Source organism: Cavia porcellus, unplaced genomic scaffold, assembly GCF_034190915.1.
Source record: "Cavia porcellus strain 051 isolate PalLab524CR breed Dunkin Hartley unplaced genomic scaffold, mCavPor4.1 scaffold_22, whole genome shotgun sequence".
Lineage (NCBI taxonomy): Eukaryota > Metazoa > Chordata > Mammalia > Rodentia > Caviidae > Cavia > Cavia porcellus.
The window spans coordinates 36,579,267-36,597,049 of NW_026947505.1; the positions used below are offsets into that span (position 1 = coordinate 36,579,267).

Here is a 17,783-nt window from a genome sequence, read left to right on the forward strand (position 1 = left end):
CTGTTGGGTGGAACATTCTGTACGTGTCTCCTAAATCCATTTGTTAATAGGCTTGATTCAGTTCTTTCTTTGCTGACTTTCTGTCTAGTTGATCTGTCTCTTTGTGACAATAGATTGTTAAGGTCACCCATTATAATTGTGTTATTGCTTATTTGATTTTCGTGTCTGTTAATATTTGTCTTATATAGCTAGATGGTCCTCTATTTGGTGTATGTATATTTAAGATTGTTATCTCTTCCTCTTGAAGTTTTCCACTAACCAGTATGTCGTGATCAATTTTGATCATTCTGGATTTGAACTTCACATCGTCTACAAACAGAATAGCTACTCCTGCTTTTTTCTGTGTTCCTGTTGCATGAAGTATTGTTTTCTATCCTTTGATTTTCTTTCCTTTACAGTTAGATGGGTTTATTTTGTATAGCATATGGTTGAATTTTGTTTCTTGATCCATTCTGCCAGTCTGTTTCTTATAAACCATTTACATTAATGGTTATAACTGATATATATTGCCTTGTTTCTGTCATGTTAGTTTTTTGCTGTTGGTTCTTTACTTTTCCTCTCTTTGCTCGCCCTGCCTGATGGTTTCTTTCTGTTGGTGTACTTGAAATTCTGTCATTTTTCTCTCTAAAATATCTTTTGCTACGCTTTTTAGGGTTGGTTTCATGGTCATGAAGTTCTTCAGTTGTTCTTTGTCCTGGAATTATTTTATTTTTCCACTGATTCTGAAAGATAGTTTTGCAGAGTACATCAATCTGTTTTGGAAGTTGTTCTCTTTTAGGACTTCAAATACTTCATTCCATGATCTTTTTGACTTGATTATTTGTGTTGAAAAGTCTGCTGCGATTCTGATGGTCTTTCCTTTGTAGGTGTTCTGTTTCTTTTCTCTAACAGCTTTTAATATTCTGCCATGCTGAATTTCTGGCATCTTGATTATTATTATATGTGTGTGTGTAGATTTATTTTGGATACAGCTAATTAGAGTTCTATATGCTTCCCTTATCTGTATGTCAGTTTCTTTTCCTATACTTGGAAAATTTTCTGCAATTACTTCTGTAAATGAACTTTTAATTTATTTGTGTTGACTCCTTTTTTATTTACACCTATCAACTTATATTGAGGGTTTTTTTTGCATTATCTCGCAACTGTTCAATTGTTATTTCCTGATCCTTTGTTATTTTTAAAAGATATTTCTTTTCCTGATTGCTAGCTGCAATCTTGTCTTCTAGGTCTGAGAGTCTATATTCACATTCATTCAAGCAGGTTTGCCAGCTTTTGATGGAATTTTTGATTTCCTGGATATCTCTCTGAGTCTGTTTCATGCATTCTAGGTCTTTCTTATATTGTTCATTCAAAGTTTCCATCATTTTCCAATACACCTCTATTTTTTTTAACTATGTCTTCTTTGGATATGCTCAGCATTTCTTTCATTATGTTTATCAATTCTTGTATCTAGATTATTTCTGCTCTGATTCCCTTTACAGCTTCATGGACTTGTATTTTTACTTCAATTGCTATGATTTCAGAAATTTCAGGTATGCGGCTTACACTTTCTTATATGTCCATGTTTCCTGGACTTGCTTGGGATGGGTTAGAGGTTTGAGATTGCGCTTTCCTCCTCCATTTTGTCATTTTCTTGTATTCCTGCAGAGAAGCCAAATGCACAGTCTTAGTTGCTTCCTGAGTTGGCACTGGTGGCCTGTTCAGAAGGGGGTCTCCTCAGCTGAATGAGGGTCAGTGGGTGGACCTTTCCCAGGCTCCTGTGCAGTGCACTGAGGCTCCCCAGCTGGTTGTAGTTACTAGACAGGCCTTTTCCTGGCCCTATGAAGCACACCTAGGCTTCCCAGTTGGTTGGAGTCACTGGGAAGGTCTTTCCCAGGCCCCAAGTGGCACACAGATGCACCCCGGCTGGTTGGGGTTGCTGATCAAGCCTTTCCCTGCATGGTTAACTGACTTTACATATCAATTTCTAACTGCAGTGTGATGGTGACTAGGCAGTGGGTTTTCGAAATTCAAGACCAGTATTTCTCCTTTCCTGACTTTCCTGAGAGACAGGAATCATATACCTACTGAATCTGCTTCCCAGGCTGTCTTCCCAAAACCAAGAGCTTTCTAGCTCACATATAATGAGTATCTACAGCTTCTTCCAGAAACTCTTGTGAGATTCTCCCAGGTGACTTGAGTTAAAGGCTAAAAAGGAATTAAATGTACTGATGAACACAAAAATAGCACTGTGAATAAATGACTATCAAATAATGCAATCATGTTTTCCGAGCACCTGTGGGTGCTGCTCCCACACTGCCATGGGATTTTTGTTTCTCTTGTTTCCTACCCTGAAGTGAGCTGTAAAAGATGTGAAGTCATGATGTCAAATGTTGTCCATCGTGGGTGCTAAAGGTCTCACCCAGGTTCCGTTGAGCAGTGCTGAAAACTTGTGGTATAAGCCAACCTCTGGCCACTTGCTCCAGAACATAAAGACAGCCCCCAACTCTCTTTGGAGCTGGCTCACTCTCAACCAGCCCAGAGAAACCTTGAGAACTCACAAGGCTGAGGCTTCTGGGGAGCTGTACACATGTACCTGCCCTGGCTATCCCCTGTGGTGCCTTCAAGGAAAAGTCACTGCTAGGCAAGGGCCATAAAGATGAAATTCCTAATGAGCAGAAAAGACTCTAAAAACTAAAGAAGCAATGGGTAAATAATTCATAAATGATTAAGACACCAAAAAAGCAGACATATTTAAATCAATTCTGGATGTCACCTGAAGAGTGAAAGACTGGATATTTCCAGTCTGCCACTGAGGAAAGCAGACAGTGTGCCAGGAAGAGAGCCACAGCCAAGTGTATTCTGAATACTCCAAAGAGTTCCAAGTGGATTTTACATGACTCTAAAGCAACAACAAAAATTTGCATTTTGCAAAGAAATCAACTATTTCCCAAAGCTATATACAGACATATCTTGTAGGCCGATACTAAGCCCTTTTGGGACTATTTTCTGAGAATTAAAAAGCCCACAATGAAATGAGGGGTTTACTGTGTTAAACATGTGAAATAGAGGAGCTGGGTAGGATTGGATGAAATGAGACCCTTCCTCACAAAGTCACATCTCAAATCTATACTGCACCCTTGGCCAGAGTAAAAATAGAGATCTCAGTCTAGACAAACGTGCTCCAGGGCACTCGGTGCGGAAATAGCCCATGAGTGATTGGAACTTTGTTATTGTTATTGCTACAAAAATCAAGTCTGAATTCTTGAGTCTACTGTCCCATTGAATTTTGTTTGCCTCTGCATTGTGGAAGTTAACGGAAGATCACTGAGCCTCACAAGAGAGATATATAGCTCTTCTGTTCTCTATATTTCCAGGTCTTGCCAGTGTTTGTGAGGGAGATTCATTCCTGGAGCAGAGTGTTGGTCAGGATTCCACAGCATGTCACTCTGGCTCAGAGAGCAGCACACTTTCCCATCTTCCCTCATCCAATCTTCACTCTCTGCTATTTCCCAGATTTGTTCAGTCTGCATAAAAAGGGAGCCAAATGCAAAATAATCTGTCTGAAAATGTTTTGGGAGAGGATTAATAATGCAATCCAGAACCATGAACTCTTTGGTTCTTAGATGGTTGATGCTGGCTTTGAAAAGCTGGGTGTTCCATCTCCACCTTTCTCCACTGGAGCAATAGTGTTCATTCACCATCAGCTCTTTTTGTGCTGAGGGTTCGGAACCCAAATGGTACTGAATTCTAACTGCAGAGGAAAACAGAAGGCAAGCAAAAATACATTGGCTGAGTGATCCAAGAACACCAGCACCATTTCTTCAGTACGTGTATCTCTTTCATGTGGTACTTGTCCTCTCTGTGGACCATACTGACAAGTGAGGAAAGGAAGTTAAACTCATTAATTTGCAGAGTAAAGCAGAAACTTCAAGGAAACATGGGCCACAAATGACTGTACGAGTGGGGTGCTAAGGTTTCCCAGCTACATGACTGATATTACAACAGCCTTGAGGTGGAGGTATTTTTCCTCCCACCCCGTCATCAGAGCCAGGAAGACTTTTCCCCTGAAATTCTGGTTGTCACTCCAGAAGGCACAGCACAGGCATGGGGAAGATGGCCTGGGAAGTCAGACCGCTCGTCCTGGAAGCTATTTCAGCAGGCTTTGAGCACCCATCAAGGACTGCAAGGGGTTGGGACTGCATGAGCCTGACCTGACTTCTGGACTTGGGTCCCCGACAGAATAAAGGAGACACATAGGTAGATCCATGGGAACCTCAGTGAGGTGTCTGCTGAGGAAAGACCCAGATGAGATCTGAAGATCAAAGTAGAGTCCCAGGAAAGGAACATTTTCAAATCCCATTTTTACAACACATTGCTAAGTCGGGCAGCTCCAGCTTCAAATTCTATTTTTACAACACGTAGCTGGTATGTCCTAGAGCAAGTTACGCAACCTATTTCTGCCTCAGTTTTCTCATTTGTAAAGGAACCACTTGACGTATGGCAGATAAGCCAGAGGCACATTTGCTATCTCTGCCTCACAGTGAAGTGTGGACATGCCAGTGCCTCCAGGAGGTTCTTCTGGGCAGAGAAACTTTTGGTCCCTAGACCTTTGTCTAGTTCCCTGCCTGTATGCTTCATATACAAGCAGCCCCAGGCAGAGAAAGGCCAGAGAATACTACAGGGCATTTAGTCAAAGGAGCTCTTTCTACTTACAAGGCCTAGACAAGCTCCAAGGGAGAGGCAGGAAGTGGCCCTGGGCTGTCATCCACCTGGAGGTGGCCCTGGGCTGTTGTCCACCTGGACAGCATTCATTCCTGAGGCTCTGTCTTTGTACAACCTATAATCAGCAACAGAAGTGTCAGGGAAGAAGCCATGGCGCCTACCATGGCTATCTGTCCAGTGGCTCTCACTTGCTGTGGGGAAAGGGTCAATCACCTAACTACACAGATCACACAGCCAGACTCCATGAAGGACAGATTGCCACAGGACTGACCTTGTGCTGCCCTTCATTCCTGGCTCCCTGCTCTAAATTTCTCATATAGAAGGAGCCACCTATGGGATGGATGAAATGGGACCAGCCAGTTTGTATGGAGATGAGCTCTGGGAGAAAGCCCAATCAGAGAAGCAGAAAGGGCTCTGTGTACAGAGTAGGGGGCCCGTGCCTCTCCACATTTGGGGTGGGAGCTGTCAGGAGACCCAGGCTCCTGTGCACTCTCCCCTCCATCCTGTTCCCTAACTCAGCAGAAGGAGGAATCTGGCTTTTCCCTGGTGTTGCCATCCTGAAGAAAGTACCAACTCTCATATAGCTAAAGGGTTGTTGTTTTCTTGTTAGAGCAAATGTAAGTCCACTAAAAAAAAAAAATTAGCAAAATGCACTATTGCAACTCCTCTGGCACCCAGTTCCCTGAAGGTTAACATCTTACCTGACTGTGAAGCATTTGTCATGATTATAAACCAACACTGACACTGTCACTAAAGTCCACTATTCCCATCAGATTGACTCTTAATTGGCAGCGAGGGTTCTGGCAGTTGTGTGAGGATGCATCCACCAACCGTCACAGCCTCATGCTGAAAGATCCAAAGTGGCCCAGTCATCCCCTGTGTCTTGACTACTCCCTCCTCCCCCAGAGCCTGATGATTTTGGTGTAAGCAACAAAGTAAGGAAAAGGTGAGGTAGAAGTAAGGGACAAAGCCGAGAGAGCTACCACCGTCTGCAGGGAGAAGCTGTCTCAGTGTCGAGCAGGCCTCGTATGTAACAGGGAAGTGCAGGGCCACACTGTGCATGCCCAGGGCTCAGTCCTGCCCAAGTGCTGTCTTCCCTTGCTATATTCTTTCCTTCCCTGCTGAGCCTTCCAGCAGCAGAACCAGGTGCTCTGCCCAGGGCCCCTTCCACTCTGCTGGGCTTTATCTGGCTCCCAGAGGCTCCATGTGAGATTGCACTCTACGCATCTCAAGTAGGCAGTCTTCAGCCATGACAGCCACCTGCCCCCACTTGCGTGTCCAAGGTTTTCAAGCTGGAGCAGGAAGCACCAGTTCCACACTTTGCCTTCTTTCACTACTTGTCTCTCAACCCTCCTTGTCATATGCTAAATGGGGACTTCACAGGAAAGCAGGAGCAGCCTGAGCTCCCAGGTCCACTCCTGTGCCCCCAGCCCCTCCCACTGCCGTGCTAGGAGCTGTCAGAGACAACAAGTAATCTTGGATCTGTTCTGATGTGCCATCTCTGCTTTATTGTTATGACAGGCGCTGGCATTGATGGAGTGGAGGAAATTAAGCGTCACCCTTTCTTTGTTACTATCGACTGGAATGTAAGTTGCATGTCCCAGCGGCTCACAGATACGGAGAAAGGGGCGTGGGAGGAGGTAGCTGCTTGGCAGCTGTATAGCAGCTCTTTCAAAACTGAGCCACCTGTGGGAAGAGAACTCTCAGGACCCCTTGAATGGATGGCATGTAAGAGGTACAGACTGTGACCCCACCCTACCTGTGGCTCACCTCTACCAATGTAAATGGTCCCTGTATCACCCCCAGCCCTGCCAGTTTCTTCCCAGGTACCAGCTATTGGGAGGTAGATACCATTGGTTTCTGATGCCTGATGACTAGGAGGCATCAGGAAGCCAAGAACAACAGGCTTTTCTCCTGTCTCAAAGAGGCTCCTCCCTTGATAACAGATGCCTGCAGCCCTTTCTTGTAGATGGACACAGTCCTTTAGATTGATACAAAACCCACTTGAGATTTTCTTTTCCTGAGCTCACAAATTAATCTCAGAGGACTTTTAATGGAATGTCTTAAAACATCAGAATCCCCTTTAGACAGCACAGAGTTTGTTGTGTACTCTGGCCTCCTGTCTCTGCTCTGTGTCCCCATTGGTCTGGGCCTCCAAGAGTGGAGAGCACACTAATTGGTGCTGGGTGAAATCAGCTCTCCTCCTCTTTCCATCTGAGTCCCACTCACACTGGGAAGTCTGGGAAGGTTCTATGCCCCATCCCAACTCTCCAGCTCTGATGTAGAACTTGTTTTCATGAGGCTTCTATTCCAAGATGATGGAAGAAAGTGTGAACCTCTAGGATGCCCACAGTGCCCAGCAGGTGGGAATCCATGCTCCAAGAGCAAGTGGAAATCAGATTATATACCCCTCCCCAGATAAAGTAGGAGCAATGCAGGCTCTCCAAAACTGTGCCTCCCTCTGAGCTTCTGCCTGAAAACTGAATCTTGTAAGATGTTCAGGCCACTCAGTCTCAAGCAAACATTTAAAAATCATTTTCAGTCCATGGTTGATGATTGGAGCATATTTTCTGGGATGCTTCTCCTATCCATGAAGATTGGTTTACAGACCAGCCCCACCTCTCACTGACAGTGGCCAGCATGTGCCCCTGCAGGGTGATCTACACCGCACAGCATCTGGGCTTAGGAACCAGCGCCTTGGGACATGCATTGGTGTGCATGCCTTGGTGACACTGTCAACATGTCTCAGGGATTTCCACAGGCATTCACAGCAGCATGCACATATCTATTTATTTGTCACCTGCATATTCATTCACTCAGCCACTTGTGTTGGCATTTCATGTTTCTGGCACTTTCTGGGCAGTGGGTAGAGCAGTGGGGATAGCAGAGACCAACCGTGGGGTCTGATGCCCTATTGGACAGGTGACTGTGCACCGCCTCACCAGGAGAGTGTTCTTCTGTGAAAGGGGAGGAAGTGGGACAGGTCAGGATAAATAAGAAGGTGGGAGGACAGTGTTTGCATCCCCTAGCCTTATACCACCAGGCTGGGCTCTGGCTGGCTTGTCTTCTGGGATCCTCATCCCAAACTCTGGAGGTCCACTCTACCTCCTTCTCCCTTCTCCTAAGGCACCCAACTGCAACCTCTCACCCCACTTCTTAACCCAGCCCTGTTCCCACCTGTCATCTTTAAATGTGTCATACCATATCACTGACCTCTGCTGCATATTATTTTCTGCCTCCTGCCTCTGAGAAGGGTGACAGACAAATGCCAGTGTGTGAGTAAATGAGGAATGAAGGAAGGAAAGAGTGAGTCCATGTATGCTGAGGGCCAAGGGAGGGACCTCAGGACAGGTGGCTGTGGAATGAGATCGTCCCATTCCCTTTCTCTCTGTAACCTCTACAGACCATGCCTAGGACATGGAGAGGGGGATTTCTGTGCAGATAATGGTGCACAAGAGCTGCAGGTGGAAGGAGAAAGAGCTTGGGGTGAGGAATACAGGGAGGCGTCCAACCGTGTATTCTGGTGACTCCACAAAATACTTAGCCAAGGGACCTTGACAAATGCTGAAGACAGATGCTGTCCCAGCTGGAAGTGCAGTCCAGGAGGGCATGCTCGTGATGCTAGGCAAGCTTGCTAGGTTTCTGGGCTTTGAACAGGAAGATGGATTTTGAGAGATGTCTTTCTGTTCATGGAACCAAGCGTGTTTACTCTTTATCCCTGTCCTTGCCAAAGGCTGCCTCATAGAATCTTGACGGAGGAAAGTCCCTCATTCTATCCAGCCTTCTGCATTAACAGAGCCTGTGAGTGAAGGAGGAGCTCTGAAATATGGTTCTTGCATTAATTTATTCAATAAATAATGCATGACACCTGCCTGAATGAAGCATAATCAAGCTCTCCTCAGTGTAATGGTTAGAAAATAGAGTTCCATCCTCAAGTCACTCAGTCAGGGAATCTGTCACACCAGAAGACTGTTGCTTGCCATAGAAGCAGACTGAGTATCCAAGCACAGGAGGGCAAAGACTTGAGCACTCACCAAGAGATGGCACAGGGATGACAGAAAAGATATGCTCAACAATGACCATGGGCATGCTAGTGCAGGGTCTTGGAAAGAACCACTGGCCCCGGATGGGTTTGATAGTCTTGATAGCCATTCAGGCCCTGCTGAGACAAAATAAGTGATTTCTCCATCTCTGCTGACCCCTCCCCCAGGCAAGGCCTGGGCATTATCCTTGCATCTGTGGCCAAGGCTACTAGCCCTGTGTCTTGGCTACTAGCCTGGACCCTCTGCCATGAGCTGAGCCTTGGAAAGTCCATGGGAATGTACTTAAGGACTGTTTTGCTCAGCAATCTGTGGTCCAGATGTGCCCTTGTGGTTGTCAACCACGGGTCATTTCTGGCTGCAAGATCATACCAGTGGCTTCCCACTGGGATACTGACACTCGGAAGTGATGAAGGAGAAGACATTCCCTGGCTCTTGATGTTCACCAGGGGACTTTACCCATACTATTGCCTCAGGACCCAGCTGGGAAAATATAAAGATATTTATTTTCCTCTTTGCTGCCTTCTGTGACCCAAAACTGCCAGCAGGGTTTTTTTTTTTTTAAATAAACATCTGTCATGCACCAACCATCCCCTGAGGGCTCAGGTGACCTGCTGGAACAGAACACATCATTGACAAGGGAAGTGGGTTGCACCTGTCTGCCCTGTGTTGCTTTTGCTCTGGCTTTCTGTGCCTGGCACATTAATGTGTGCTCCAGGGCAGCGTTCTGGAGGCTCTCTCGTGTGACCTGCTAAATGAAAAAATCACAAGTTAATTATAGACTGGAAACCTCTTACAGGGTGTGCTGGAGTCCAGCAAATACAAGCTGTGTTTATTTTTCTTCCATGGCTGAAGCAATGCTAAGAACACAGGATTAGTGTGAACCTAAAATAACTTCATAGAAGGTAATATGCAGGCTGCACCAGACAGGCCCCAGTAGCTTCCTTTGCACAGAGACCTGAGTGAAACCAGCAGAGCTCAGAGCTGTACCAGATGCACCTTTCTAGGGGAAGATGTTAGTCGCTCTGATTCTCTTTCCCAGAATGCCACTCATGCCAAGACCCCAAGAATCACCACTTCTCATGTGTGATTGCAATTACTTTTATTATTACTGTTATTAATCACTAGTCTGAGTTACGATATTTTTACATTTCAAACCTTCCAAGCACATCAGCAACTCTTACTCTAGAGTGAGGTAAGAGGGACTCCAGGGGAAACTTGGGCACAAAGCAATTAGAAGGGTGTCCAGGTCACTTGGGGACCTACAGCTTGTGATGCGGTACCCCTGGATGTCATGTGCATAGACAGGAGCAGAGAGAGGGCCTGTAGGTCCCCGTGATCTTGCTACCTCCATGAAGAGTATTTCTAGCTCCTCACAAGAGTTGATTTCAGCCACTGGTCAGGTCAGGGGTCCAGATAACCCTCACCACTCCCAATGTCCAGAGAAAGATTTCCATCACTCTGTCCCTATGCTAAGTATATCAAGGGTGCTCACCCTTTCAAGGTGTCAGCAAGGACTCTTTGATTTAGTAATTCTGTAAATCTAGATGCCTTTATAGATTCTTACAGTTGGGATAAACTGTAAGTGAAACTCTACTCCACCACAGTGCCCTAGAAATCATTTAAATTTGCCCTGTCCCTTCTGTTCTGCCACCTTCCTGCACCTGCATATGTTTGTTACTATTTCAGAAACAGTCTATAAATGTGTCCTTTGCTTTGTTGGAGCATGTTAATTTGAAACGTCTGGAACCAAAACTGCATAAAGCTGATGTTAGGGTCTGTGGCCCCAAACTAGAACCAGTTTCCTCCTCCATTATCCAGTTACCACTTTTATTGTATTCTCTCTGTCCTTTTCTTACTCATTCTAAAGGCCCTTTAGGTATAAACAGAACCCTAATGTGCCTGCTCAAAGATTCCTTGCATACGCATGTGTGATATGATATCTGTCTCAAGGTCACTGCCAGCCTTGTGCCATCTAACATCCTTGAACAAATCAGATGATTTATACTGGTGAACTGAACCATGAAACCCCATTTTATTCCTATGGGGTTGGATGTGCCTTGTTCTAGAGTCTCAGAGAGGGAGATTCCAGCTCAGAACATCCACCACATACGTCTTAGAGTTCAAAATTTGTGAGAATGCCGCTGCTGCTTTCTCTCCAGCTCAGCTGAAGTGTGTGCTGCAATTTGCATTCAGAAGCAGAGGCAAAATCACACACTTCAGACCCATTCTCAGGTTTGAACACAGGGCAAAGAAAAATATACATTGTAATAGCACATATTAGCACCTTCCAGAATGTTTATGCCAAAACAGGAAAAAATTGAGCCACCTTTAAAATCTCAATAAGCATCCAGGATGATAAAGCAAAGGGCAGAGTGCCTGGCTCCAAGGAGCCCCAGGAGAACAATACAGAGATTGCTACTTTCTCCTCCCAAGACCAAACGCTGAGACCAGACTGAAGCTATAGCAACCTCAGGGGACAGAGGGCAGAGTGGCCCCCAGAGGACAGATTATATTCACAACAATAATCAGCATTTGGACCCTGGCAGCTCCTTTCATACCCGTGTTCTCATGCCTCAGGCATGCCCCTGCTGCCCAGGTCAGGACCTGTAAAACCCACACAGAGGCTCAGAAGCCTGGGTGGGAAATGGGCAGAGACACCCATGCTTACGAACTATCTTATAAAGTCCAATGTGATCACAGCATACAAATACTCCACATAGTCACTGGGTTCTGTGGCCTCTCAGTGGGACCTGCTGGTGGCTTCCAGTAATAAGCTTGCAGAGGTGTGGAGAGGTGAGGGAGAAACTGGACAGTACGGGCCATAAGCAGGCTGGGCCTGTGTCCAGCTGTGAGGGGCAGCATCCTGGATACAGGGACCATGCTTACCCTCACCCTCCGGCTGCCTGATGTGCTGGACAATATTCTCAACCCAAGTGAGGTGCTCAGGTACCTTTCCTAGGTTCTGACTCTGACGCTAAGGAGTCCTTTTTCTTCTGGATAAAATCTTGGAGCCGCCTGATGTGAACCCCTAACAAGAACTGGCCAGGGATAAGCCTTGTTTTTATGGGCAGCCTAAATTTACCAACCATCAGTTTCCTCATGAATTGACAGCATGTCCCATCTCAGATGTCACGAGAAAGATCAGGGACACACAGTCACCTTTGCCCGTGTCAGGGATCCCCCTAGTGTAGACAAATGCCCAATCACCCTGACATCCACATCTGCTTCTTTGTATTGCAGATGGACAGATCACAGACACCAGGGAAAGGCCAAGCAGCATACATGTGCATCACTGACATCTGGGGAGGTGCTCTCTATTTCAGGGGTGTCTTGAGTTTTATAAAGTCAGTGGCAGCCCTGGCCTCTACCCCCAGATGCTGGATAGCACAGGGTAAAGACCAGTTTCTCCAGAACTTGCCAAATGGTCCACCGGATGCAGATGCCCTCAGGGAAAGAAGGAGCACTGATCTGAGGGATGTTTTCTTAGGCACATGAAGCTGACCTTCCCAAACAGGGTCCCTGTGTGCCTGGGGAGAAACTGAAATGGACCGCGTGAACTCTGGCTTCTCAGAGACAATTCCAGTGAGAGGCAAACTCCTCTCACTGGAGTTGGACGCATGGGTGGCAGCTTGATTTGTCTGCTTTATTTTGTTTTAAATAGCAATCTTCCATGTAAATAAGTACTTCTTACAAAAGTAGGAGGCCTACCTTTGTAACAGGAGTCTCTCTGCCTCCCTTCTCCCTTCTCTCCCCCCCTCCTTTTTTTGTCTTTTTCATTTTTATCGGTACCAGGGATCGAACTCACGACCGCCTGCTTGCAAGCCCCTTGCCCCAGCCCCTCTCCCTTTCTTTCTCGCAACCCTTTCCTCTCTCTCTCTCTCTCTCTCTCTCTCTCTTTCTCTCCTGCCTCCTCCTCCTCTATCTCTGTCTTTCTTTTTCTTTCTTCTTTCCTTCTTTCTCCCTCCACCTCAGAAGACGTATCTTTACTTCAGCAGGACAGATTTTATTTGCTAACCTAGCTGAAGCAAGGCAGGAGAGCTCTGGATGCAAAGCAGCACCAGGGTTCCAGAACTTTCCAAAGGAGGGTGTGCCTTGGAAAGGTTTGCTCCTGCCCTGTGCCTGCATCGCTAAAGGATGCAGCTTCTTTTCTGTGTCTGTAAGGAGCTTATGAAAGGGCTCATGTCGATTCCTGATAAAGCTGTTCACCTAGGGCAGGAAATGGAGAGCAGGTGGAGTTCCAACAGTCATCCTCTGTGAATTCCCAGTCCTTGGCCTTCCTGGACTGGGTGATTTTGCTGCCACCCTAGTCTCTGACTGGTTTAGTGTAGGTGAGCACCTGTACCCAGCGCAAAAGGCAAGTGCCATGCCATAGACTTGGGGCTTTCAGAAGGATCAGGAGACCTGGTTACCGTTCCTGCCCGCCTTCTTCTCCTTCTTGGCCTTGAATAAGTTACTCTTTGAATTCTAACCTCAGTATCATTGTATAATAAGGTGATGAAATCTGCTTTGCCTTGTCACTGAGACATTGATAGCAGATTTCATCTAGAGTCACTGCCTTTGGCATCCACACCTGCCTGACCAGTTGGGTCCCTGGCTGCAAAGCTGGGCTCCAGACCCTTTAGTTGGAGTGTCTAGGAATTGGAACATATAGCCAATGGCCTGACCTCCCCTTCCCAGCCCTGCCATATGTTGTGTTTGCCACGTCTTCCATTTTCTGGGTACACCCAAAGCAGTTCCAGAAGTCCTCTTGTAAGAGTGTCTTTACGAGATGATTAAAAAAAAAAAATTATAGTGCATGTTGCTGCCAAGTGCCATCTAACAGAAATAGAGGCTCATAAAAACATTAAGTCGTGTCCTTATCCACTTTGCTCATCAGAGCTAGCACCATGCCACTTATGGCTCTTCCACAAAGTCAAAATGACCATACAAGGTAAACATTTTGAGTCATCAGGATATCAAGATAACCAGGACAGCACAACTAAGACACTCATGAAAAAGGACTTTCAGAACTACTTCAGAAAATGGCAAGAATGGTGGGATTAATGGGTTTGAAGCCAAGGGCAGTATTTTGAGGGGGATGAGTGCAAACATCTCTTTTACTGTAAGAAATCTTTTTAAACATTCACTGTATTTATCACATCTGATATATCATGTAGGACATATGTAATACAACACACTGACATAGTCTGCATTTTGTGTACATTCACACACATGCAGGGTATGGAAAGCTCTTCTAGATGAAGGTGCCTATAATACAACCTCTCCCAGGTGGTGTCTGGGCTGCCCATGCCCTTCTCAGCCTCCCCAGAACCTGTCTTGCTTCCTCTGCAGAAGCTGTACCGGAAGGAGATCAAACCACCCTTCAAGCCTGCGGTGGGCAGGCCCGAGGATACCTTCCACTTCGACCCTGAGTTCACGGCACGGACACCCACAGGTGTGTGACAGTGACAGATCTTTCCAGGGGCCTCTCCTATTTGACCCTGGATAACTGAGGAAGAACAGAAGTATCCACATTCGAGGGTGCTCCTAAAGGAAAAGGACTACCAATTCTTTTTTGGGCTTCTTGTCTTCTCTGCCCCAAAATAAAAGTTTAAGTGGCAGAGCTAGTTCTGTGGTATTCTCTAGATAACGCCCACCTGGGAATTCATCAAGGTGTTGTGTAGCCCACTTCCCATTTTGAGTCACCAGGTTGTGACCACCCATCTCACGAGACATGCAAGCAAGAACCCCACGGGATAGTTGAGGTGAAACAGATCTCTAGCTTAACTAGAGGGTTTCTGTGGAAAAAGGAGGCTGTCACTTAAGTTTATGCATAAAAGAGTTACATTTATTATTAATGAAAATCCAAAAGCCTTTTTGAAAAGACATATCAGTACTAGATCTTAGCATAGCAAGTGGATATATAAATTTAGTTTTGTGATATGTCCAAAATTGCTCTCAGGATCTGTTCAATCTGAACTGGTCAGCTCCCTTTCAAATGATCACTTGTGATAATGATGAATTAGTGTTTACTTCTCTAGCTATAATAGTTGACTTAGTATGCTAGGGGTGCCATAGCAAAACACTACAGGGCTGAGGGGCTTCCACAGCAGACATTAGAAGTCTCACAATTCTGAAATTCAAGATCAAGGCTCCAACAGGGTGGGTTCCTTGGCTTACAGTTGGTCACCCCACTGTGTTCGCACGTGGTCTTTCCTCTGAGTGTGGAGACAGCATGCAAGCTCTTGTGCCTTCTTTTCTTAAGAGGAGATTGGTTCTACCCAATTAAGACTCACCATTATGACTTGTTTAATCCCAGTTACCCTTGTGAGAGCCTATCTCAGAGTCCAGCCACACTGTGGCTTAGTGTTTCAGCACGTGAATCTGGAGATGCAAATACAGCCCTAACAGTGGTGGGGTGGTAGTTATTTCCATAGTAGCTCTGTGCATATTCAGGGGGTGAGGGAACTGAGGAACTTCTAGAGGGTTGCCAAGGTTCACGGCAATTTCCTCACTGATTTGCATCTAAAATTTCCCAGCATTTCTCAAAGATAACTATGAAACAAGTAGAAGATCAAAATGAGTATCAAATAGGTAAAATTGGAACAGAAAACCTCCTCGTCCTTTCTGGATCAAGAAACAGAGAACCCCCTTGTCCCTTCTAGGTCTGAGCACAGAAAACCCTTTATCTCCCTTGGGCCCTGGCTGCCATGCACGGAGGCATGCTGGTGGGTGTGAGCTGGTCCAGATGGACAAGGCCTTGGTCCTGTGACAGGATGTGCTTAGGACTCGGGTCTACTCCTGCTCTAAAAACAGCAAGGCAGGAAGAACAGGAGTGCTTGACTCAATGCACATGAACCAGGAGCCATGACAGGCTACTTACTCTGTCTTCTGGGTCCCATGCAATCCCCAGAGAAAACCAAAACCATCAAAATAGAGGAGATTTGGGTGATGACTGTCCTAAAGTTCTGCTACATGTTAATGAGGAACAAAGGAAGAAGAAAAATTGTCCAGGTATTGGCTGAGTCCTTCTCATTGACCCAGTTAATCAAGTTTGCAGAAGAAGATTTCTTTTTAGCTTCCAACATTGGAAAGTTGAGCCAGGGTTTGGCAATTCCACAAATCACTGGAAAATGTCACCGTATTTTTCTTCCTGTGGGTGACTTGAACGTAAAAGAACAAGAGAGTACATAATCCCAAGCACAAGCAGGTTGTCCAGGAAGCTGTGCATACCTCCGCAACCTGGAGAGTCCTCTGTGGAGTGGGCAATTCTGCTTCCTGAGTTGCCCTCATGTGTGGCTGTGTGCTTAAAATATTCAAAGCAAGACCACACTTATGCACTGGGTAAGAAGATGCTAATGCAGTCAACTCTAAATTATTCATACAACGTGCTTTTTGTATTATTCATGAAGAATTTAGACTCCAGTCTAGCTGGTCAGTGTGACCATAAGCCTCATAATCCTTATGTGCACTTAGAAAATTCAATTTTATTTTAATACTGTCCTAAGAAAAACACATTTAGACAGTGCATTCCAACACCACATAGAATTAGCTTTTGATTCCTTACTATCTCAGATTCTCAATTGGTTTTACTTCAAGTTGATTTATCACATTATGCATTTTGGCATCTTTAGTAATTAGAGTACTAAAGATGCATAAAAGTCATTCTAATTTTATAAAAGGGTGAGATTCTTTAAGCAGATCGGTGGTGCATTTTTGGGTTAATGAGCAGCCATAGCAATATGAGGCTTATAAAGTTGATAATCTGCCAGTCACTTATTTTAGATTTTGGATACACAAAGGGCATTTCTTGTAATTGATTTTCATTCTTAATTAAATTGAGATCATCCGGTTTATGCCTCCTAATCATACATCAGCTGCTCGCTGGGGCAGGGCATGCTGATGGGTGTTCGACGCCAATCTAAGATATGAAAACCATGAGTCCTATTCCACATATCAGAAAATATTCACAACATCATCAAAGGTAACCCAACAATTTGTTTTACATTTCTTTGTATCTATCCTGTATTTTTGGCCTTCTGTAAACACTTTGCTGAAAATCAACATCCCTTGCATGATTATAAAGCATTCTTCCAAATTTTATTTATACCACTCATATTCAACTATTATCCAGCCACAACAGTTAATTGTCAGCCTTTTAACTTGTGGTAAAGACCACTTGACTGCTCTAACATTTTTGCTGTCTCTCCTACTGTATGCAGGAAGAGGTGTAATTCTGTGCCATATCCAGCAGTGCTGGGTATTTCCTGTCTCTTTGTTGGTCAACAGCCATTCCTTATTTCATCTACAGATTTTCCACTAACATGGCTTGTATTGTGTAGGTGCACAGATTTCCTTCAGTGTGGGTAAAACAGATCCTCATCTGTGCTCAGCTTTTACCACTGCACAGCTCTGCCAAAGTCATAGAACAGGCTCAAGTTCTCAGATCTGCAGCAGGGAGAATATTAAAGCACCTCTGGGGTTTGAAGATTACTTAAACTCTGAGGTATCCATTTATCAAGTTGCTGTTTTCCAATGGAGACTTTTAGTGCTGCGCAAGGTAGCTGGGAGGATTGAAAGAGAAGCCGGACCTCAAAACTCAAATTTCATGCAGGGAGAAGAAAGTATTATGCCATCTCAGCACTCTTGGGGCATAGCTGCAGGCCCTAAAACATACTCACCTGCATCTTATCTCCTAATTCAACTTCCCTCAAACAGGACATTGGGAGTTCATTTCCAATCAACCCCAGTCATGTTAAATGGTCCTGTGAGCCTGTCTGCCTGCTTTGCTTGTGAAGCCCTTTTGTAAGGTCATGAGTCCTGAGCTGAGCTCCAGGTCTGGCTGATTCTCTGTCTATGATGCTGAAGACTAGTTAGTCCAAGTCCTCAAAGCATCCTCCCAGCATATGGTCTACGTCCTGGATTTGAAAGGAAATGCCCTCATAACCCCACTTTACAATGGAACAAAGAAAAATAAAATCCACATTTTTTCTTCAGGTGCCTCTCCCAGTCCACACACCCCATGAGGGACAGAACTGAACTGTCTAGGATAGAAAC

The 17,783-nt window shown here is 45.2% G+C and overlaps 2 protein-coding genes across 8 annotated transcripts in view; both read left to right on the top strand.

Moving 5' to 3' along the window:
* Mpc1 (mitochondrial pyruvate carrier 1) overlaps positions 1-17,783 on the top strand; it is a 506,120-nt gene that overhangs the window by 403,012 nt on the left and 85,325 nt on the right. The window lies entirely within an intron of this gene.
* Rps6ka2 (ribosomal protein S6 kinase A2) overlaps positions 1-17,783 on the top strand; it is a 370,448-nt gene that overhangs the window by 323,019 nt on the left and 29,646 nt on the right. For all 7 annotated transcript variants that reach the window (XM_023563599.2, XM_063233075.1, XM_013148872.3 and 4 more), the window contains 2 exons: positions 6,226-6,290; positions 14,079-14,181. In XM_023563599.2, coding sequence (XP_023419367.1) covers positions 6,226-6,290; positions 14,079-14,181 — 168 coding nt within the window. The remainder of the gene's footprint in view (positions 1-6,225; positions 6,291-14,078; positions 14,182-17,783) is intronic.